General features: G+C 43.9%; 1 protein-coding gene across 2 annotated transcripts in view; it reads left to right on the forward strand.

Annotated features, from left to right (window-relative positions):
• WRNIP1 (WRN helicase interacting protein 1) overlaps positions 1-20639 on the forward strand; it is a 143802-nt gene extending 123163 nt beyond the window's left edge. Inside the window, exons 5-7 of one of the 2 annotated variants that reach the window (XM_029590536.1) lie at positions 3061-3216; positions 15763-15842; positions 18798-20639. In XM_029590536.1, the coding sequence (XP_029446396.1) occupies positions 3061-3216; positions 15763-15842; positions 18798-19058 (497 nt within the window). In that variant the 3' untranslated portion in view covers positions 19059-20639. The remainder of the gene's footprint in view (positions 1-3060; positions 3217-15762; positions 15843-18797) is intronic. The other variant, XM_029590537.1, reaches the window with a different exon arrangement.
• The last annotated feature ends 3214 nt before the right edge of the window (positions 20640-23853 follow it).

Here is a 23853-nt window from a genome sequence, read left to right on the forward strand (position 1 = left end):
CAATCCCCAGACTCAAAAAACGAGGAGGAGGTCTTCTTCTTGCAGCAAAAAAAACACTAGGAATGTCGCTACAAACTTCAATATCTTCACATTCTCTAGAATTTGCCGTATTTAAATGCTCTCACCTTCAAATCGGGCTTACATACGCCACCCCAGGATACCTTGAAACTGATCCATCACCTTTGATTGAAAATATAGTAAAACACATCAACTCCGACACACCAGCGATACTATTGGGGGACTTCAACCTCCATGTGGATGTATCTCCCCATTCTCACAGCTGTGAAACTCTCCTAAGCACACTAAACTGCATGGGTTTCAAACAAATAATTAAGGAACCCACCCACAAAGCTGGTCATACGTTGGACCTCATTTTCATTAACCAGGAATTACTCTTTCCTCTCACCCTACATGCCTTCCAGTTCCCTGGTCAGACCATAAGCTGATCAACACAGCACTAAAGATAAACCTACCTACACTCCCAGAAAAGCAGAATAACACAATCCAATTCAAGAAAATGTGCAGCCAGGAAATTCTCAGCAACAGCCTATCGGATGAACTTAACCAACTGGACCTCACTAACGCGGACTCAGCTATATTGTCCTGGAACAACATTACCAAAAAAGTGGCCGATACTACATGCCCAACTATTACCAAAGCTCTTCAAGCAAACAAGGACAACAGAAAACCTTGGTACACACCAAAACTAAAATCATTAAAACAGGATCTCAGAAAAAAAGAACAACACTGGCGTAAAAACCCAACATACGCCAACATCACGGCATTCAAAACCATGATGCACCATTACAGAATATCCATCCTCCAAGCAAAAAGAGACTTTTACTCACAAAAAATCCACCACTTCATTTTCGACCCTAGAGCGCTTTTTTCTTTGGTCTCATCCCTCACTAAACCCCTATCAACATCCATACCAGATGATAAAGCAGCAAGCAAAGCAGAAGAACTGGCAACCTACTTCAAAAACAAGATACCAAATCTACTAACTCAGTCCATTAATAATAACAATAATAATTACACTACGCCAGTAATACCTCGAGCTGCAGTCTCATCACAAAAGGCTAGCCTTAAGGAATTCGAACCGACCTCATCCTTAGAGATCGAAAATATCCTAAAAAAGCTCAAACCTTCTTCTCACCCTCAGGATACCATTCCCACCAATCTCCTCATCTCTTGTGCTAAAACCATATCCAAACCCATCGCACAAATCATAAATTGCTCCTTCTCTCACGGGATTGTACCTGACACACTAAAAATGGCAATCATAAAACCACTTATAAAAAAACCTAATCTTTCTCCTGAAAACCCAGCCAATTTTCGCCCAATAGCTAATCTACCATTCATCGCAAAAATCCTGGAACGAGTTGCAAATAAACAACTAACAGAATACCTAAACTACCACAACATTCTTTCCCCATCGCAGTTCGGTTTCCGCCAATCTCGAAGCACCGAAACCCTTCTAATCTCATTAACGGACTCTATATTACTTAATCTTGAAAACAGACAACCGTGTCTTCTCATCCTCCTAGATCTAACAGCAGCTTTTGACACGGTCAATCACAACACACTAATAGATCGCCTGGCAGAAATTGGCATCAGAGATGAGGCCCTCAACTGGTTCAAATCGTTCCTACAGAACAGACAGTATAAGGTCAAGGTCAACAAGGAAGAATCTCAACCAGTCACCTGCAACTTAGGAGTCCCACAAGGATCATCACTCTCTCCAACCTTATTCAATATTTACCTTCTGCCACTCTGCCAGCTCCTCATCAACCTGAATCTCGTCCACTACTTATATGCAGACGATGTTCAGATACTGATTCCAATTACTGAATCTCTCCAAAAAACTCTGGACTTCTGGAACTCTTGCCAACAAGCCATCAACAATTTACTCACTAGCCTCAACTTGATCCTTAATCAAAACAAAACAGAATATCTCCTCATTTCCCAAAACGGAACCTACACACTTCCAAGTACCATCTTGTCAACTCAATTAACAATAACCCCACAAGTCAGAAATCTAGGAGTTATACTTGATAATCAAATGAATTACAGATCACTCATAAATAACATCGTAAAGGATGGATTCTTCAAATTACAAGTCTTAAAAAGACTGAGACCACTCCTACATTTCAAAGACTTCCGATTAGTTCTACAAGCAATCATTCTCACGAAAATAGATTACTGCAACTCACTTCTACTGGGTCTCCCTGCCAACGCCATAAAACCGCTACAGATGCTGCAGAACGCTGCAGCGAGGATCTTAACCAAGTCCAACAAAAGAGACCACATCTCACCCATCTTAAAAAGCCTACACTGGCTTCCCGTCAAATTCAGAATACTATTCAAAGTGCTCTCAGTAACCCACAAGGCAATACACAACCTGGCACCACTCGAGCTCACATTCCCTCTCCAACTCCACACATCTTCCAGACCAGTGAGACAAGCCTACAAAAACAACCTTCAAATTCCACCGATGAAGTCAGCATTAAGTAAAAGAGCTTTCTCCACAGCTGGGCCTAAACTCTGGAACACTCTCCCATCAGAGCTCAGATCAGTGCAATGCTCCACTACATTTAAAAAAAGACTCAAGACTTGGTTATTCAACCAAGCCTTCCCATAACATCAACCTGCGAAATATCCCTGCCAATATCCCCTCAGTGGTAACACGCTAGAGAACTATATAGATCTTCTCTAGAAATCACATGATCTTTGGCAGTCTATTATCAAAACCCAACCTCTAGCCTATATTAGGCTCCGTACATGTTAATTATGTTATTACCCCCATATATCTTAATCCAAGTTAATTCGACCTGTTCATTGTAAGACATTTACTTGTCATTGTTGTTATTGTTTAAAATGTAAACCGAATTGATCAGTAATTCCTTTATTGGAAAGTCGGTATAGAAAAATGCTAAATAAAATAAATAAATAATCACTATGCCAAGACACTTATCATCCAGCTCAAAATTCTGAAAGAAAAAATATTTTGAAAACTCTCCTCACGCTGTTTTGTCTTTTTGTTTTGTATCTCTCATCCAGGTGAGGAACATTACAATTGTATCTCTGCATTGCATAAGTCAATGCGTGGCTCAGATGAGAATGCATCCCTCTACTGGCTTGGTCGGATGCTCGAAGGAGGCGAGAATCCACTCTATGTGGCGAGAAGGCTAGTGAGGTTTGCAAGTGAGGATATAGGTGAGCCATAGTACAAGAAACTTCGTGTCTCAGGGCTGTCTCTTCAAACACCTCACCTTCTAGTGTCTGGAGAAGATTCTTTTACGCTGGAATTTTTACTGTCTTCATTTCAAATGGTACCAAAAGGTATCCCATGCAGGATATCTTCTGCACCTTTCTTTCCCTGGCACACAGTGTCTTGCCACAGGTTAGTATCTCTATTATTTATTTCTTGCCTTTCCAATCCCAAAGGATTGCCCAAAGCAGTTTACAACAGGTTAATGATACAATTAATAAAATATCATTCATAATTCATAAACCTAAACCAAAATATGCATGAAATATATTTGCATGCGGTGCCTCCATTGTATGCAAAAATATCTCATGTGTATTCATTGTGGACATCCTGAAAACCAGATTGGCTGAGCCATCATCTAGGTCCAGGTTATGAATCACTAATGTTCTCTCTCTCAGGAATAGGATACACACAGACCATTTAATACCTTGATGCAGGCAAATATGGCCTCAGTATGACCGTGCAAACAGTGATCCAAAGAGGACAACACTCAGATCAGAAGTGGTTCGAATTAGATTTCACAAGGGACCAATTACAAAGTGGTAGAAGCCTAGCAGCTTTGCTGAAAGTGGCCCAAAACATATATAATTAATAAAAACTCAAAATAAAAAGCACAGTTGTCAGCTATAACAGAACTATTTCAGCAATACATCTCAGATGGAGGAAGATACCTTTCTTTGTACTACTCCTCTTCTGAAACAACTTACCACTAAATGTTGGTATTCTCATTTGCTCATTGCTTTTCAGGGTTGTTGTTTATAATTATTGTATATTCATTATGGCTATTCTGAAAACCAGACCACTGCACTAGATAACAAAGTGTTTGTAAGGCAAAGTGCATGCAGCCATGAATAGAAGAAGTCTATGGTTCTTCGGCTCAGATTCCCAAACCTCTTAAGTTGCCATGTTTTGAAAAAATTTTTACGTGCATTATTCAGTGGCTAAATGTGAGTGCATGCTAAACAGAGAGTGTTGTTTGTTGGCAAAGGATATGAAAGCAGAAGCTTGTGTGGTATCAGAAGCTGTTGTCCCCTCTTGATGTACTGGGCAGATGTAGGAGAAATGCAGACAAAGTGAAATGTGGGAATTGACACAGTTAATGTGGTACATAACTTGTAAGATGTGTAGGTACACATTTACAAAAATGGCACAACATTTGTTTGATGTTTATTACAACGGTAACTTTCAACCGGTGCACGTGTGCACATTCCTCAGCCTGCACCCAGGGCCGCAGCTATTTTATAACTTATGCGCATATGTGTTCAAGTTCTAAAACAGCCTGGTTTGCGCGCAGATGTGCACCAGATTTTAAGTGGGCGTGTGTAAATGTCACTTCTTCTACCGTGTAAATCGGCGGATTTTAAAAGAGGCGCACGTCGACACCATTTCCAGTTTTACCAGTTTATCCCCAGTTCACCCAGTTGAGAGAGGTCTTTCAAATCCTCCTGGTTTAATAGCCTTCACTCCTCCCAGTTATCCCCGACCCTTAAAACCCCGCAGATCTGCATATTTATCTTTATTTTATAATTTACGCGCATCCATAACAGAAGTAAAGTTATGCAGCACCAGATCATGTAAGTATATATGCACACATCTCAGCTTCATGCCCTGAAATGCCCATTCCCCACCTCTTTTTGAAAACTTCTAAGATATGCACGCTGCGGCATTTATGCGACGTCATTTGGAGTGAGGAAAGTCTCACAAAGATGAAATTTCTACTATGTTCTCTCACCCTAGCTTGATGGACTCTATAATAGGGTACCATCAAGCTAGATTGAGAAAACATAGTACAAATTTTCATCTTTGTGAGACTTTCCTCACTCCACATGACATCAAATCTTCATCAAGGTGTATTGTGCTGTTTGTACATCTCACTCTACATGCGAAGCTGGCCCCTAAACCACCACCAACACCACAGCTCGACCTATTAGATGGCTCTCCTATAGAGATATAAATAGGTGCACACAGTGAGGCCCTCCCGAGAGGCACTCTCTCTCCCTCTCCCTCCCCCTCAGGCCGCGGCACTTCAGGGGTGCACAAAGGGGCAAGCTCTTTTGTTGTGCACCTGTGTGTGCAAACACCTTTGGCGTTGCAGCCACTCTTTTGAGACATCGGCAGTGTTGGTGGGCGGTCACCGAGCGGTGGGCAGGCCAAGGGAGGAGATGCTGGCTTGGCACGACACCCACCTGAGCTTTTCCTGTGTCGGTGGGGGGAGGGAGCGCTCTCGGCATACTCCCCTCTGCAGTTTAGTGTCAGTGACCGGGGCCGCCCGCTCCACTCTTCAGGGGCGTTGCAGCCGCTCTTTTGAAATGCCGGCAGTGGTGTGGTAGGCGGGCCAAGAGAGGAGCTGCTGGCTTGGCACTGGCACCCACCTGAGCTTTTCCTGTGTCGGGAGGGAAGGAGTGTTCTCGGCACGCTCCCCTCTCTGCTCTTTAGTGCCGGTGGCTGCGCTGCCCGCTCCGCTCTTCAGTGGTATTGCAGCCGCTCTTTTGATGTATCTGAAGAATGTTTTGTCACCTCGCTTTACGTCTTTGGCAATCCTCGCTTCTGCCGGACTTTTTGCTTTCTTGATTACTTTTTTTGTCTCCCTCCGTTTTACAGGGTATTCTTCCCTGTGTTCCTCTTTTTGGGTTCCTTTATATTTCTTGAATGCTGCTTTTTTTGCTTTTATGTCAGTCACCTCCTTTGAGAACCAGATCGGTTTCTTATTTCTTACTTTTTGTTTACTTTTCTAACATATAGATTTGTTGCTTTTATGATTGTTCCCTTCAGTTTGGTCCACTGTTGTTCCACTTCTCCCATTTTCTCCCAGTCTTCTAGTTCTGCCTCCAGGTATGTCCCCATTTCGACAAAGTCTGTTTTTGAAAGTCAAAACTTGGGTCTTTGTGTGACTTCTCCATATCCTGTTTGCAGTGCTGTTTGATGATCACTGTTGCTGAGGTGGGCACCTACCCAGACATTTGAGACATTATCCCCTTTAGTGAGTACTAGGTCAAGTATAACTCCCCCCCCTCGTGGGTTCCATTACTATTTGTTTGAAGAGAGCTCCTTGCAGGGCATCTCTCTATTTCTGATTTTCCAGTCTACATCCAGCATGTTAAAGTCTCCAACAATCAACACTTCTTCTAGAACAAGCAAGATGGTTGTCCTCACAGATGGGTGACATCATCAGATGGAGCCCAGCATGAAAAACTTTGACAAAAGTTTCTAGAAGCTTTGACTGCACACTGAGAATACCCAGCATGCCACTATCTGCACGTTCACGTGAGGTCCCCTCTAAATGTCTCTTCTTTTCTGCGGTGCATTTAACTCGCAGTTTTGGAGCTCAGCTCTTAAAAGTATTTTTCTTGTTTTTTTCCCGGTTCTTTTCCGTCCAAACACTGGGTCCCCCTTCTCCAGACTGTGTCCCCACCTCTATGCGGTAGGTTAAATTTTTATACCTTCTCTGAGGTCGCTTCCCGGTGCGTTGCTTCTCTGTGGCTCGCCGGCCATCGACTACTCACCAGTTGTTTTTTCTTTCATGGTGTTGTCTGGTTTTTGCCAGTGCCCCCAGTCCCCTCTGACTGCATCCATCACGGATCACATGAGGTTTGTATCCTCTGCCTTGGGGCATCACACGACATCCGAGGGTGTCAGCTGTGCGACCAGATGACCCCCAAGGGTCGTCTTGCGCTTCTTGATAAAATGGAGAAACTTTTTGGTACCAAGAATTCTGCTCCATCCATGCCTGCGTCGAAATCATGAACGCCCCGGGGACGAGGGGAACCACTCTATATGCTTTCCCTTTCCACAACTCCGGCAGCATCTTCTAAGGACCGTGGAGACGGTGACTGCTCTTCCATAGTCTCTCCCCTTTCAAGGACATCAGCATCCTACACTTCCTTGGCACCAGGGAAAGACCGGGCCGAGAATCATGGGGAATCCCGGAAATACCAATAACTGTTGCCATTGATGCATGGCACCGGTCCCGGTGTGGCATCGGCGGCTGATACTGGTGCCGGGCACCATGCTTCCGTGGAGCATTGAGGAAGTGCCAGTGACTCCTCGTCCCCTTCCCATCAGTCCTGTCCTCACAGGACTTCCAAGAGGAGTTGGACTGCAGGGTGCAGTGTACAGTACTCCAAGCACTATGGAGCATTTAACTGACCCTGCTGCCAGCCCCCATACCGGTGCCGGAGCCCGCACCATTCATTCTGGCTCCCTTGCTCGAGCATCTGGATGTCCTGCTTGGAACACTCCCAACGCAACCGATGCCTGAGGATCCTCTGTTCCCCAGCGGCCACCGATTACCCCCCCCCCCCCCTTGGGTGCAATTCCCATCATTGGATCTTCTGAGGAGGAAGACGTGCACTGAGCACCAGTGCCATCCAGTGCAGTGATCCTGAGACCTTCATTCCTCAAACCCTTACCCGGACCATCTAGTCTTCTGAGACCCTTGGTGCCCCTGCTACCTCCAGGGCCATCAGCTCCATCAATGCCTTCGGTTTCCTCAAGGCCCTCAGTGCCTAGATCCGGGGATTTATGCAGACTCACCCACGTAGGCCCCATGGGGACCTCAGTGAGGAAGAGGGTTCCTATGATCCATGGGGAGATGACTCTTCTGAGTTTTCCTCTGAGATATCTGATGATCCTTGCTCGGAGCCTTCGCCCCTGGAGGAAAGGCATCTGTCTCCCCCAGTGGATGTCTCTTTCGTGGGCTTTGTACAGACCATGGCCAAGACAATCCCCTTCCAGTTTCTCACAGAGGAGGATACATGGCATAAGATGTTGGAGGTCCTCCAATTTGTCGATGCCCTGAAGGTGATAGTGGCTGTTGCATCCACGATATTTTTAAGGACCTCCTCCTTTGGAGGAGGGAACACCCGATATCCATCACCCCAGTAATTAGGAAGGCGGATGCCACATATTTGGTGCAACAGGCCTTGGGCTTCGAGAGGCACCATCTCCCCCACCAGTCTGTGGTAGTGGAGTCCACTCTCAAATGGGCCAAACGGTCCCGCAGCCATGCCTCGGACCCTCCGGGGTGAGAGCATAGAGAGCTCGATGGCTTGGGTAGGAAGGTTTTTCAGGGCACCATGCTCATCGCCCGGATAGCCTCTTACCAATTATACACGACCCAGTATAAACGGAACCTATGGAAGTAGGTCCAAGAACTTGCGGAGTGTCTCCCGCAACAACAGCAGGAATCGTCATCCGCTATCACGCAACAAGTTCTCGAAGCAGGAAAACACGAGGTGAGATCCACCTATGATGTCTTCGAGACCGCTGCCAGGGTGGCAGCCATTGGCATCAATGGCAATAGGATGGCCTAGCTCCGTGCTACCAACCTATGGCCAGAGGTCCAGGAGAAGTCGGCTGACCTCTCCTGTACAGGAGAGAATATTTTTGGGGACAAGGTCAGGGATGCAGTAGCTCAGTTGAAGGATCACCATGAAACCCTTCAACAGCTATCCGCCAGTGCTTCGGACCCACCATCCTCTGTACAGAAACATTCCTGACCCAGTTCTAGGAGATCTTTCTATAGGCAGCGGAAATATCCCCCTGCCTCCCGGTCTTGCATGCCTTGTACTGCTTCCAGGGGCCGCTTCCATCAACAGAGAACTCCTAGACCCCAGCCAGCCCCTCAACAGGCCCCAGCTAATGGGTTTTGACTGGAGGCAAGGGAGCATAAGTCAGCACATCGTACCCTGCTACCCAATTCCCAGTGGGGGGCAGACTTCTCTGCTTTGCCCATCATTGGTTGCTCATTACCTCGGACCGATGGGTCCTCACTGTTGTTCATCAGGGGTATCAACTGAACTTCAGATAAATCCCGGAGGACTCTCCCCATGTCCATCGTGGGGTTCATACACCCAACAGGACATACTTCTTGCAGAGCTGTCCGCCCTATTAAAGGTGGAAGCAGTAGAACCCGTCCCCCATCACCACCAAGGTTGAGGGTTCTATTTGAGGTATTTCCTGATACCTAAGAGAACTGGGGGCTTGCGCCCCATTCTCGATTTCAAGGCGTTGAACAAATTCCTCAAAAGGGAAATATTCAAAATGGTTTCTCTGGGTACTCTAATCCCCCTACTCAAAAAGGGGGACAGGCTCTGCTTGCTCGATCTCAAGGATGCCTACGCCCACATCACCATTTTCCCCAGGCACAGGAAGTATTTGCGCTTTGTGGTGGGGAAGGTTCACTATCAATACAGGGTGCTGCCATTTGGTTTGGCCTCAGCCCCTCGCGTCTTCACCAAATGCCTGGCAGTGGTGGCAGCTCACCTCAGACGCTGTGCAGTGCATGTCTTTCCGTATCTAGATGACTGGCTGGTCAAAAGCAATTCCCAAGCAGGAGCGCTGGACGCTTTGACCCTGATCATACAGGCGCTGAAGTCTCTAGGATTTGTTATCAACTACTCGAAATCCCACCTCTGCCTGTCTCTCCAACTGGACTTCATAGGAGCCAAACTGGACACGGCTCAAGCAAAAGCGTTCTTGCCTCACAATCGAGCTCTTTCCCTATCCTCGCTGGCAGCCTTGGTGCACAACAGTCAGTGCTTGAGTGCTCGCCTACTACTTAGATTACTGGGCCACATGGCAGCCTCTGTTCATGTTACCCCATTAGCCCGTCTCTGCATGCGCAGAGCACAATGGACGTTATGGTCTCAATGGCAGCAGGCATCCCAGGACCTTGAGGCCCAGGTCTCCATCATGCAACCTCTGAGGGTTTCTCTATCCTGGTGGGAGAACCTCTCCAATCTGGTGTGGGGGATACCCTTCCAGGTTGCCCCGCCTCAAATAGTGCTTACCACTGATGCCTCTACCCAGGGCTGGGGGGGGGGCCCCCCCCATGTGGACAACCTCAACAAACAGGGTCAATGGACCGCTCAAGAAGCTCTGTGTCAGATAAACGTCTTGGAGCTTCGGGCAATTCATTACACACTTTGGGCGTTCCAAGACCGCTTGTCCCACAAAGTGGTCCTGATCCAAACAAACAATCAGGTTGCGATGTGGTACATCAACAAGCAAGGAGGCACAGGATCGTTCCTCCTCTGCTTAGGAGGCTGTGCAAATCTGGCTCTGGGCTCTTTCGCAAGGGATGTCCCTGTGAGCATAGTCCCAGGAAACAAGACTGGAAGCCGATCCAATGTAGCAAAGTAGCAACCAAGAAAAAATGTTCGGTAAAAACAAGGATTCTTTATTATTGCAATGTGTGGTAACCAATAAAGCCCGACTCTGGCTGAGTTTGCTCATGTGACCGAGCTGCTTCAGGGGCTGCAACATTCATAAAACATATATATTAAAACATAGAAAAATATGGATACATACTTGCACAATATAAAATCATAAGAAACAAATATAAATAAATAAATAAATATGAAATTAAAAACAATTTACAACAACCAGTTAAACATTTATGTGCACACACATAGTGCACGCATAGATAAGTTGTTTTTCAGTAATGATATCACATGTATTCATGTGCTGTAATGGACAGCTGAATTTTTAGGGAATATACCTGTGATGATCAAACAAGCTTCCTCAGTGGTATTTTAAAGATCATATTCAATTTTCTTTCTTTACCAGACACATTATTCCAATTAGACTTCTACATTGTTGCAATGAATATAAATAGAAACATGGTGTCAACAAAACCATTCATATTGCCCAAGTTATGACCTTTCCAGAGTCAGGCTTTATTGGTTACCACACATTGCAATAATAAAGAAACCTTGTTTTTACCGACCATCTTTTCCTGCGAGCATTGTACCTGCCGGGGTACACGCACGTTCGCTGCCCATTACTACTTGGACAAGGATGATCAAGAAGATGGTAAATTCAGCCAATCTGTCGTACGCAATTTTTTCCAAACTTAAACCCAACTCTTGCTACCTAGGACCCTCTGCTTGAGACCTAAAATAAGTCAAGCAGTAGAGTTTTGAAGTACCTGTAAAGTCCTCAGATGAAAAAAGGAGACCGACACAGAGAATTACAAGTCAATAGCTGTGAGTACAAATGCCTGAAACTCTCTCCCATCTCCCACTTAGGTTACAGAATCCCAGGAAAAAATGGTTTACAGTGGGCTCTGGTAGAACAAGACATGTGATAGACACCCACCTTCCCCAACTTTACAGCATCTGCAGAGATGTTGGACATTCAGGATTCAAAAACCCAGGAGCAAGTGGATAATAGTGGGCCCTGGCAGAATAAGGCCTCTGATGAAGACACACACACTCTCCCGAAAGTTTACCCCTATATAATGCTTTTTCTGCAATGGAGAATGAAGAAACCTCAGCAATAGATTTTGAAGTGATTTCTAAAAGTGAAGTCACCAAATGCACCCAGAAGCCCTACAACATAATCAATATAAAAGAGAACTGCTTCTGCTGGGAGACTCAATCATCAGAGGAACCAGTTTGGAAGCACTTTTTTATGGTGGCACAACAGTTAAATGCATTCCAGGATCCTTAGCAAGAAGAAATGCAAACTGGATAGTCAAAGTCATTGAAGATGAAAGTAGGAACTTTATCAGTGGTATCATCCATCTGGGGACCAATGACCTCAACAGAAATGGTATCCATGTAATACAAAAAGATTTCCAAAATCTTTTTGTAGGTGATAAGACATACTGCAAAGACTATTGCCTTTTTCAGAAGTATTACCTGTTCATGGAAAGGGAAATGAGAATCTATGCCATAAAAAATAATTTCAATTCCTGGCTCAAAACCTGGTGTATATAAAATGGCTTTTGATACATTGGAGACTGGGGTCATGTATGGAGCAGTAAAAGGCTTTATGGTAAGGATGGCCTACATTTGTCCATAGCAGGAAGGATGATGCTAAGTGAGAAATTCAGATCATATATTATCAGACATTTAAACTAAAGAAAAGGAGTAGGCAGGAATTGGCCAATGAAATTGACACCACCCCCAAGCAATACAGGAAGTGGGAGGAGAAAATAAAATCAATCAGCCCAAAAAAGCAGAAAAGGTGCCTAGGAATTGCTACAAATCAAGGGAGAAAAACTGGAAAGCTATGACTACAAATGTTCGTAGTTTGGGCAATAAAATCTCTGACCTGCAGGCCCTAATGGTGGAGGCGGACTTGGACATTGTTGCTGTTATGGAGACATGATTCACAGATTCTCATGATTGGGATACGGCCATACTGGGCTATAACTTGTTAAGGAAGGACAGAGAGGACAGCAAAGGGGGAGGAGTAGCAGCACTTTGTCAAAAACAATATCAAGCTACTGAACTGCAAGGAATTTGGGGCAGGGAGAAGCAACATGGGCTATCCAAAAAAAAAAGGATGGTGCATCCATTTTTACTGGTGCGGTTTACAGGCCTCAGACTCAAATGGAAGAACTACACAGAGATCTGGTCGAAGACATCCAAAAGGTAGGAAAGAAGGGAGATAGCGCAGTTGCTTACAGGACAGCAGTTGCTTACAAGACAGCGAGATGTTAGTCCTCACAGATTGGTGTCATCATCAGATGGAGCCTGGCATGGAAAACTTTTGTCAAAGTTTCTAGAAGCTTTGACTGGCATGCTGAGCATGCCCAGCATGCCACTATCCACACATCCCCGCGAAGTCCCCCTTCAGTCTCATAACATAGCAAAATATGAGCGAAAATGAAAATAAGAAAGTGCAAGAGAACCCAACTCAGTGGGGTGATGGGCGGGTTTCCTGAGGACTAACATCCTGCTGTCCTAGGAGAACAACTGTTACAGGTAAGCAACTGCGCTTTCTCCTAGGACAAGCAGGATGGTAGTCCTCACAGATGGGTGATACCAAGCTCCAGGCTGTTTCCGGCAAAATTAAAGACCAACAAGTACCGAACAAGGTGCCAACGGGCACAAAAACAACTGAGGTACTATTGGTAGGTAGGGATTTCCATGGGAGCATGTTACTCCTTTAATATTATGGTTATATTGGTTGCTGTAAAGCAAAGAATCAAATTTAAAATGTTGATGTTGTTTTTTAAGTCTATAAAATTGGATGGGCCTTCATATTTAGTCAATCTGTTTGATTCTTATGCCCCTTCTCGGAGCTTACGTCTGTTGGCAAACAGTTCCTCACTGTATGAAGCATGCTGACTTGGGAGAGACAAGATATTGTGCTTTTTTTTTTTTTTGTAGTGGAGGCCACAGGATGGAATGGCCTCTGGAATCAGTGTGAATGTTAGATCAGTGCAAATGTTAGTTGCTGTTTTTCGAAAGCAGTTAAAGGCTCTGTATTTTCAAGAGGCTTTTGTTCATATTCAGAGCTAAGGCAGCTAAATGTACTTTGTAATTTTTGGATCCGTATTATTGGTTATTGTTGCTCTTGTCTTAGTTTATATGTGATTTTTTTTTTTTTATTATTAATTGTTATTGTATTATTATCCAGTTAGCATGGCTGGACTGCTGCAAGTAGAAAATAAGTTATAATACCCCTGTATAGAGCAGAAACTTTGAAACAAACCAAAAAATAAAAAATTCTGCTACTAATGACTCGTGTAGTGTATTGTGTAGGTGTGGTGGATGACCATCATATTTGTCTTGTCACTGGCTGTATAAATAAAGCCTATGATGACATTAAGACCTGGTATTTGTGGTGCAACAGGCAATGATAGTATAGCCTTTAAGCACTGAATCCAGATTAATCATCGGTCATTCCTCACCTCTATCTTTGTTGGCATTGAAATTGCTTTTTGCTATAATGAACACGAGATAGTGCACCAATCAACATTAAATGTGCACTTATCTGAATCCTGAAGTTGGGAGGACCATTTCATGTTGATTGGTGCACTATCTCGTGTTCATTATAGCAAAAAGCAATTTCAATGCCAACATAAAGATAGAGGTGAGGAATGACCGATGATTAATCTGGATTCAGTGCTTAAAGGCTATACTATCATTGCCTGTTGCACCACAAATACCAGGTCTTAATGTCATCATAGGCTTTATTTATACAGCCAGTGACAAGACAAATATGATGGTCATCCACCACACCTACACAATACACTACACGAGTCATTAGTAGCAGAATTTTTTATTTTTTTGGCAAGTAGAAAATAAGCATTTTTAAAGAATTAACTAAATAAAGATAAAGGGACTGTGGGGTGAATGCCTAACCATTTATTGAAGAGGCAGGATTCAAGGTACCGTAACAGGATCATGGTGGGGTACATCCCAGAATAGTTAAGGAGCTTGAAGGGAAGTTGCTGTGTTCTTCACAGCTTCACTCAGCTTTAGTGCTTGAAACATGAGAGGTTCCAAGGGGCTGGAGAGGAGCAGATAGAAGTATAAGGATAGAATAGTTCAATATTTATTATTTAATTTAGATTCCGCCTTTCAGGCACTTCGGGGCAGATCACATGCTACAGTACCTGAATGTGGCTTATCAGACCATAGGCGGGATCTTGCCAGACAAACCTGATTTCTTTAATGAGGTGAACAGATTAGTAGTTGAGGAGGGGGCAGGAGGATGATGATGCAGTAGATGCGGCTTATCTAGATTTTGGTAAAGCTTTTGAGACTGTTCTACATACACCAGTGGGCAATGAAACTATTTTGAAAGTTGGAAGAAGAAAAAAATAAACCGGATGAGAATTTGGTTGAGCAACAGACCTGAGGGGGGGGTATTGATGTAGTCCACTCTAGTGAAGGGAAAGCCGCTGCTCAGCCAGGTAAGCCAGACTTTATCCAGATACGTGGTGCTTAACTGCTCTACGCAAGTATTTTTACTTCTTTTAAAAATATGCGTGAGAAGATTTTACACGAGTTACTTACCTGCGTTTACTCCCTGCAAGTTGGCTTTTTATGTGTGCGAGTTGGCAGATTTTCCAACATGTGCCCATCAAAAATAATTACCAGTCTTACCAATTTGCCAATCCATCTGTAGGTCATCGAAACCCTCCTGGCTCTTTAGCCTGAACGCCCCCTAGTTCATCCAGACTGCCTGCTCGGTCAGTATTTCACATTAAAGTTGTTTATTATTACTTTTGCCAGATAAAGAACAGTTGTGAATATTCTTGAGTAAGCTGCCAAATTTTCAAGCATAAATTTCTTATAAAAAAAAAAAATAACATCTTTACACACGTAAATGTTGGCTCTGCCCTGGACTGCCCCTTTTTAAAATGCGCAAATTTGCTTGCCAAACCCCTTACCTACAGGTGTACGTTGGAAGTTTATAAAATAGTATATGCACCAGTATATGCTGTCTACACATGTATGTGCTAAGTTTTACGTGCGCAGCCTTTTGAAAATTCACCTTTTAAGTATTCAACCTCCGCTACTGTGACAGTCACTCATTTTCCCCAACCATTCATTATGTATGTCCTTTCAAAAACATTCACACACTGTTGTAGTTGTTACATCTCAGGACTCTTGCTATTAAATCAAATGCAAGCCAAGGGTTATGAAAGGCTTCAGTGAGGGAATTAAATATCAAAAGGCATGGAAGGTTGGAATGGGAGGGAGGTTTTTATCTGTAAATAACTTATGGCTTCTATAATGTTGCAGGACTGGCGGATCCTTTGGCATTAAACCAAGCTGTAGCTGCTTACCAAGGCTGCCATTTTATCGGAATGCCAGAATGCGAGGTGAAGTTTTTATGGGTGGTTGTTGTGGGTTTTTTTTTTTTTTATGTGTTACTTCACTGTTTGGAAAGTTTACTGTTGGTATTTGTTCATCCCTCACAGTCGCAGAAAATAGTATAATGGTGACAGACTGAACGCTAAGAGGAAATAGTAAACAAAGTATGTCCAAAGATGCCAGTGTCATCCAGAACAGGGGTGTCAAATTTATCTGGCCACAAAAGACCAATGAAAATGCTCCACTTGTTTGGCTATACTAAAAAAAAATCTCAATACATACTAACAAACAACATATTAGAAATTAAGCAAATTGCATTGCCATCATATTTAATTTAAAATAAATACTCAAAATAAACTTCTGTACAGAGAATTTGAGTTTTTTTGTGCTCTTGTTGAACTTTTTGCTTCAGCAGCATCTTTAAACACAGTAAAAATCTGTACCACACTCCTAAAAGTATGAGTGTTGTCACATCATTACCCATATATAATATCGTTCATGCCATTTCATGACACACATTTACCTTTCTCAGGGGTCAATGCAGAAAAGTGCGTTCCAGCCAATGCACCGCATTGCCTGCGATTCAACACTCATTTTGTGAATGTAAACTTTACTGCTGATGCAGTAAGACGTTTTACGCTTACAAAATGAGCTTTCTAAAATGGGAGTAATACTTAGCATCCTCACATGGAAATCCCATGCAAACGAGGGTATTAAGTATTAGGGATGTGAATCGTGTCCTCGATCGTCTTAACGATCGATTTCGGCTGGGAGGGGGAGGGAATCGTATTGTTGCCGTTTGGGGGGGTAAAATATCGTGAAAAATCGTGAAAAATCGTGAAAAATCTAAAAATTGAAAAATCGCAAAACCGGCACATTAAAACCCCCTAAAACCCACCCCCGACCCTTTAAATTAAATCCCCCACCCTCCCGAACCCCCCCCAAATGACTTAAATAACCTGCGGGTCCAGCGGCGGTCCGGAACGGCAGCGGTCCGGAACGGGCTCCTGCTCCTGAATCTTGTTGTCTTCAGCCGGCGCCATTTTCCAAAATGGCGCCGAAAAATGGCGGCAGCCATAGACGAACACGATTGGACGGCAGGAGGTCCTTCCGGACCCCCGCTGGACTTTTGGCAAGTCTCGTGGGGGTCAGGAGGCCCCCCACAAGCTGGCCAAAAGTTCCTGGAGGTCCAGCGGGGGTCAGGGAGCGATTTCCCGCCGCGAATCGTTTTCGTACGGAAAATGGCGCCGGCAGGAGATCGACTGCAGGAGGTCGTTCAGCGAGGGTTCCGGCGCCTCGCTGAACAACCTCCTGCAGTCGATCTCCTGCCGGCGCCATTTTCCGTACGAAAACGATTCGCGGCGGGAAATCGCTCCCTGACCCCCGCTGGACCTCCAGGAACTTTTGGCCAGCTTGTGGGGGGCCTCCTGACCCCCACGAGACTTGCCAAAAGTCCAGCGGGGGTCTGGAAGGACCTCCTGCCGTCCAATCGTGTTCGTCTATGGCCGCCGCCATTTTTCGGCGCCATTTTGGAAAATGGCGCCGGCTGAAGACAACAAGATTCAGGAGCAGGAGCCCGTTCCGGACCGCTGCCGTTCCGGACCGCCGCTGGACCCGCAGGTTATTTAAGTCATTGGGGGGGGGTTCGGGAGGGTGGGGGATTTAATTTAAAGGGTCGGGGGTGGGTTTTAGGGGGTTTTAGTGTGCCGGCTCACGATTCTAACGATTTATAACGATAAATCGTTAGAATCTCTATTGTATTGTGTTCCATAACGGTTTAAGACGATATTAAAATTATCGGACGATAATTTTAATCGTCCTAAAACGATTCACATCCCTATTAAGTATTACTCCCTGATGCAGAGCAGAGCATTGGGCCCAAAAAAACAGCAAGGCAGGCGATCTAACAAAGCCGTGAGGAAACAACAAAGAAGTAGATGCCCAATAAAGTCTTTGCCAAATCTTTAATAGGTGGAGACGTATAATGCTAGTAAAATTGCCCGACTCAGGCCGAGTTTCGCCACATTCCAGTGGCTGCCTCAGGGGCTTAGATTTGAACACACTGAGAATATCACAATTGGATTCAAAAAGCCATCCGCAGTTTAAACATATCTTAGATGAAGTAAGTTGTGCTTAAGCATCTATTGGTCCCATTCACTAATGGTGCCGCACACGATCCGCGCTGACTTGCAGGAAAACGTATGCGGCACCATTAGTGAATGGGACCGATAGATGCTTAAGCACAACTTACTTCATCTAAAATATGTTTAAACTGCGGATGGCTTTTTGAATCCAATTGTGATATTCTCAGTGTGTTCAAATCTAAGTCCCTGAGGCAGCCACTGGAAGGTGGCAAAACTCGGCCTGAGTCGGGCAATTTTACTAGCATTATACGTCTCCACCTATTAAAGATTTGGCAAAGACTTTCTTGAGCAGAGCATTGGGCCAGCTGACTTATTTGTGTAAGTGATGGCAGCCATCACCACTTACCCGGATAATTATCGATCTATCTGGCAGCGACGAGCTGCTGTCACATAGCCAGATAAGTTGGTACTTATCTGGATATCTGGCATGGGTCGCCACTACTTAGCCAGAAGAAGAGAGCATTAACTTTGGAAAGCTAGTCAAGAAATGTATTAAATTAATCTAATAAAAAAGTATCACCTTATATATTTTTATTTCTGTTTGTTCAACTTTTATTTCTCTACTGACGCTTATGCAGTGCTGATTGTGTGTAAGTATGACAAATGCACAGGGTGTGTGACGGAAACAATTTTTTAGGGAGAATTCAAAAACTGTACAGAACATCACTAATTATTTTAGAAACTAGTGGGCAGGCCACTAAAAAGAAAAAAAAAAAAAAGCACGTTGCAGGCTATAGGTGTGACAACCGTAATTTGGGAGATCAATTGCAGAGTGCTGTGCTGTTCGTATTCACTGTTTTCTTTCTATCTATGCCATAGGTGCTTCTTGCCCAGTGTGTCACCTACATGGCCAGAGCGCCCAAATCCATAGAAGTGTACAGGGCATACAGCAAAGTGAAGGAGTGCTTAAAGAACCACAAGGGACCTCTGCCACCAGTGCCACTGCACCTAAGAAATGCACCCACCAAGCTTATGAAGGGCCTGGGGTACGGCAGGGGCTACAAATACAACCCCATGTACAGCAAGCCTGTGCAGCAGGACTATCTCCCAGAAGAACTGAAAGGAATCAAGTTTTTTTGAGTCAGTACGTTATTGATAGGTCCTGCTTGTGCCTGTCAGCAAAGAAAGAACATATTTGTATAAGACAGACTGAAGCAAACTGGTTTTAATTTCTCCAGGCAAAAAGCTGCTGCACAGTAGAAAGCAGTGGAGAACTCTGGACACTCTCTTTGGACTTACTATAGTTTCAGATGTAACTACAAAATAATTGCAAAGAAGGTTTTAAATTAAAAAAAAAAACCTGAAACATTTATATAATTTTAAAAATTTCAGCCGAATAGTATACTGGAATTTTTCTGACTAGAAGATGTATGGGAGACCACATTGGTTTGCCACTTCACCTCAGGCCAACTGAACAAGGCTGACCAATCCTGGTTCTGCCCCATTGCATGCATGGCTTTGTAGTTTTGATTTTTCTTGGGAGAAATTCATGGGACAATCAGAACTACAAATCCATGCATGCACTGGGGCACATGTAGGGCTGGATCAGTCTTGTTCAGTGGACCTGGGGAGAGGGTGCAACCCTAAGACCACTATGTGTCCTGAATGCTGTAAAGCATGTAAGATCTTAAAACAGCTGCACTAGAAATTTTTTTTTCCTGTTTAGAGTAATCTATGTCCATGCTTTATTGAAGTTTTATAACATGCATGGTTATAATTATGGCTTATGATTTTTAGGTTTTAACTGATAAACCCTAATAAAACACCCCAATGTGAAAAAAATAAAATTGTTTTAGATAAACACCGGAAAACACCACTTTCCTGAGTACTCTTTCACCCCTCCTTTGCCTACCCTGGATACTCCATTTTGTTTTTGTGCCTTTTCCACATGAATGACTCCTCAGCTGCACAAATGAATGTATTTTATTGAACTGGAAAGGGTATTCAATGATAGTGCCTGCACTGCAAAAACACTGATTTTTTGATACCCCCAAAGAACCCTTAATTAGCTGGAAAATAAACACCACAATTTACAAACACCTAAAATCAGAAGCCCTAAGTATAATCCAAAAATCCAGTTCTTCAGGCCTTATTGTGTTGCATAAATCTCAATCTTCCAGAATTGGATTGCCCGTCAGATTGCACATGCCTGGATCCTGGCAGCTAAACTGGTAATAAACTGTTGAGAGAGAGCACAAGGGCAAATGTGAGTTTCTTAGATGTTTCTCATATGCTATGCCTGTATTTTTCTTCACATTATATTGATAAATGCATCTTGCTAAAAAAAAAAAAAAAAAAAAATCAGTCTACTGCAATGTGTAGATTGAAATGACACAAGCACTGATGATAATACTTCAGATTGCCAGTGCAGTTTATGGCAGGCAGAAGAGCAGACCTTGCTGCAGGATTCCAATGCATTGTTTGTGTGTTTATTTTACTTCCTTTCAAATGAGTGAAGGAAGGAGGCTGTGGCACAGAAAACTTAGACAGCCCAGCACAGTAAGCAAGGGCTTGTACCCTCAAGTGGCACAAAATTGAATTACAATGTAATGTGTCACATCCATACTGTTTTCAAGGGCTTAGGGAAATTCTATCCTTTTGAATATTTAATTTTTTTGATATCTTCAAATCACAAAACAATTAAATGTTGGTTTGATTGAATCTTGTATTTTAATGTTGTATGTATGTATTTTGTAATTCAGGTTTTCGTCTCATCCTAGGATCCCAATTTGTCTTTAAAGAGGCAATATCTCTTTCAAATCCCTGAATCTCCTTTGAGGGAAAAGTTTTGAGTGTTGTCTTTTTAAAGTATTGTAGTTGCCACAATCCTCAGATCAGCTCTCCATATCTCCCAGCAATAAGTTTACCACTAGAAAAGAGACTTTGTTCTGTGTCATGGCTCTGCAGGCACTGGGATTCAGAATCTGTATGATTGCCAGCAGGACATGGGGTTTTTTTTCCCCAGTAGCTGGTTCTGCCTTGGTTTTGCCCAATTCTAATTATGGACATGTAATTCTAATTTCCTAAGCATTGGGATAGGTCAGTCCCAACAAGTGAGTTATGCACCGCTGCCAGCAGATGGAGTTGGAGAAAAAGCACACATCATGGCCATATAGTCCCACCGTGACATCAGCCTGCCAATATTCTCTGTCTCCAGCAGATGATAGATGTGCATTTCCCTTCGGAGAACTGCCTGTGAATAAAAAAAAAAAAAAAAAAGTTATCGAAAGGGGTTTCGTTTGAATCAGCCCATTTCCCTGCCTGCCTTGGACAGGGACAGAGATGAAGATAAGTACCACCTTTTGCATTCCTTCTTCATAAAGCATCCTTTATGGCAGTGTAAGGAGGTGATTAAGCCTGTTCAGAAGTCTCATCACGAATTCGTGCTCCATGGTGGAGGTAAGGAGCTCCAGTGATAACGGGCAATGATTGTACGCTGAATTAAGGAAGTCGTTATGACAGGTGGCAGCTGAAATTGCTTTACCGAGAAAGATTACACCACATTCCACGTGGTATCGTGGGCGAAATTTTGTTTGTTGTCACCTGTTGAAATTTGCCAAGCAGCGACATGGTCATCTTTGCTCTTCTTCTCCACGCATTACCATTTGGAAGTTAAGGCTAGGGAGGACGCCGCCTTTTTGCAGGCGGTATTGTCTGGACCGTTGGCAGGCCCCCCATCATTTTCGAGATCAACTTTAGTACATCCCACTCAATCCCCACGAATAGGTTATGCACCTCTGCCAGCAGATAGAGACAGAGCAAATGCTGATGTCACGGCCATATAATTCCAGCCCATCAGTGTTCTTAGTCTCCAGCAGATGGTGGGATATGCATTTCCCTTGCTGTGAGTAAAAAAAAGAAGTTGGAAAGGAGACAGATGCAGTCCTTCCCTTAGTAGAGTGCCCTCAGTCCAGTAGCCTTGAGTGGCATGGACCTAAATTGAATTTAGTGGTTGCAAGTCGAGAGAGGTTTGACAGTGAAGGCTTTAGCCCTCTCCCCCCATAGCCAGGACCTGTTCCTGCTCTCAGCAAGGGAGGGTTGAGCTCAGGTAAAAGTTATTTACTTTAAAAAAAAAAAAGCAGGAGATAGGGTCTGTTTCCTCAACATTCGGCTGTCCCACTAAATATCTCTGGGGAATTCTGTGAGGTGAGGAGGTAGTGCAAGCACAGCAGGTTGAGCAGTGTTTGGCTAGGCCCCACTTCCAGGCTTCTCTCTTTTTGGCACATTGAAGGGTACGAGGTAATTTTGCGTGTTTTTTGCTGCGAGCCATTGGCGTGCGCCTTCTCATTCGCTTGTGCATCCATTCTCGCCTGTGCGTCCAGTTTGGGTGTTATTCTTTCTGGATTCACATCTTGTGCATCCAGTTTAAGTGTCTTCCTTAGTGTTGGTACTGGGCGCCCAATTTGGACATCTAGTTGGATGAGTGACCTAGGCATGTATACTTGGCTGCACATTTTTTTGTGCATCCATTTTGGATGCAGCTTATAAGTGTGGATAATTTCAGCATGAGCCTTTACAGGTCTGCACGCTTACAACCATGGTGCCCATGGCAAAGAAGCCTAAGCGCTTATCTGTTTGTCCTGCATGCCACATCAGGGCCATTCAGCCTTAGCTTTCTTTAAGCCTGTGTCTGTGCTGCCTGAATGCTCAGGGAGATTTACCTCTTTATGATTTTGCAGGCGATGGTCTGTCTCCTTGGTCTGAGGAGAGTGGGGAAAAAAATGACACAACGGGGTGTCCCCTTCCTTGATTGATCCTCGGGCCACATTGTCAGGGGACACTAGCACTCAGGACATTAGATTCAGGACTATGGTGTCTGGAATGGATCCATCATCCTTTTCCTGGGTAGAATTCTTCCATGGATTGCAGACATTTCTATAGGGCCATTCTTCTGAATCAACAGTACCTATTAAGATGTGCTCAGAGTGCTCCTCTGCCTGTCTTGCAGTCTGAAAGAGTTCGAATGCAGATGGATCTATATGAATCTGATGATGATGGTGGTGGCTCTCCTGGTGAGGAAGGGAGCATTCCCCCAGATTTGGAGCCATATAGAACTCTTCTCCGTTTCTTTCATAGAGATGAGTTGCCGAGTCTGATCTCTCAGACCTTGAAGGCCCTAGGAAGTAGCTGGGACTGACTCCTTGGGGATGCAGAAGCAGGATCCCATTTTGGTCACCTTATGCAAAGCTTCTTGTTTCTTTCCCCTTCTAGATGCAATCTAGAAGCTGATGGATTTGGAATAGAGTGTGCCAGAGCCATCCTTTAAAGGGGGACACATCTTGGCATGGTTATATCTCTTGGATCCGCAGGCCAGAGAGCAATTGCGTTTCCCTAAGGTGGATATCTTGATGTGTTCTATCACGAAACATACCACCATCCTGGAAGAGGGAGGTGCAGCTCTGAAGGATAAAGGTTATCCTTTTCAATATATTTATAAATAGTCTGGAAAGAAATAAGACAAGTGGGGTAATCAAATTTGCAGATGATACAAAATTGTTCAGAGTAGTTAAATCACAAGCAGATTGTGATAAATTGCAGGAAGACCTTCTGAGACTGGAAAATTGGGCATCCAAATGGCAGATGAAATTTAATGTGGATAAGTGTAAAGTGATGCGTATAAGAAAAAATAACCCATGCTATAGTTACACAATGTTAGGTTCCATATTAGGAGCTACCACCCAAGAAAGAGATCTAGGCATCATAGTAGATAACACATTGAAATCATTGGTTCAGTGTGCTGCGGCAGTCAAAAAAGCAAACAGGATATTGGGAATTATTAGAAAGAGAATGGTGAATAAAATGGAAAATGTCATATTGCCTCTGTATTGCTCCATGGTGAGACTGCACCTTGAATACTGTGTACAATTCTGGTTGC

Source organism: Rhinatrema bivittatum, chromosome 2, assembly GCF_901001135.1.
Source record: "Rhinatrema bivittatum chromosome 2, aRhiBiv1.1, whole genome shotgun sequence".
Lineage (NCBI taxonomy): Eukaryota > Metazoa > Chordata > Amphibia > Gymnophiona > Rhinatrematidae > Rhinatrema > Rhinatrema bivittatum.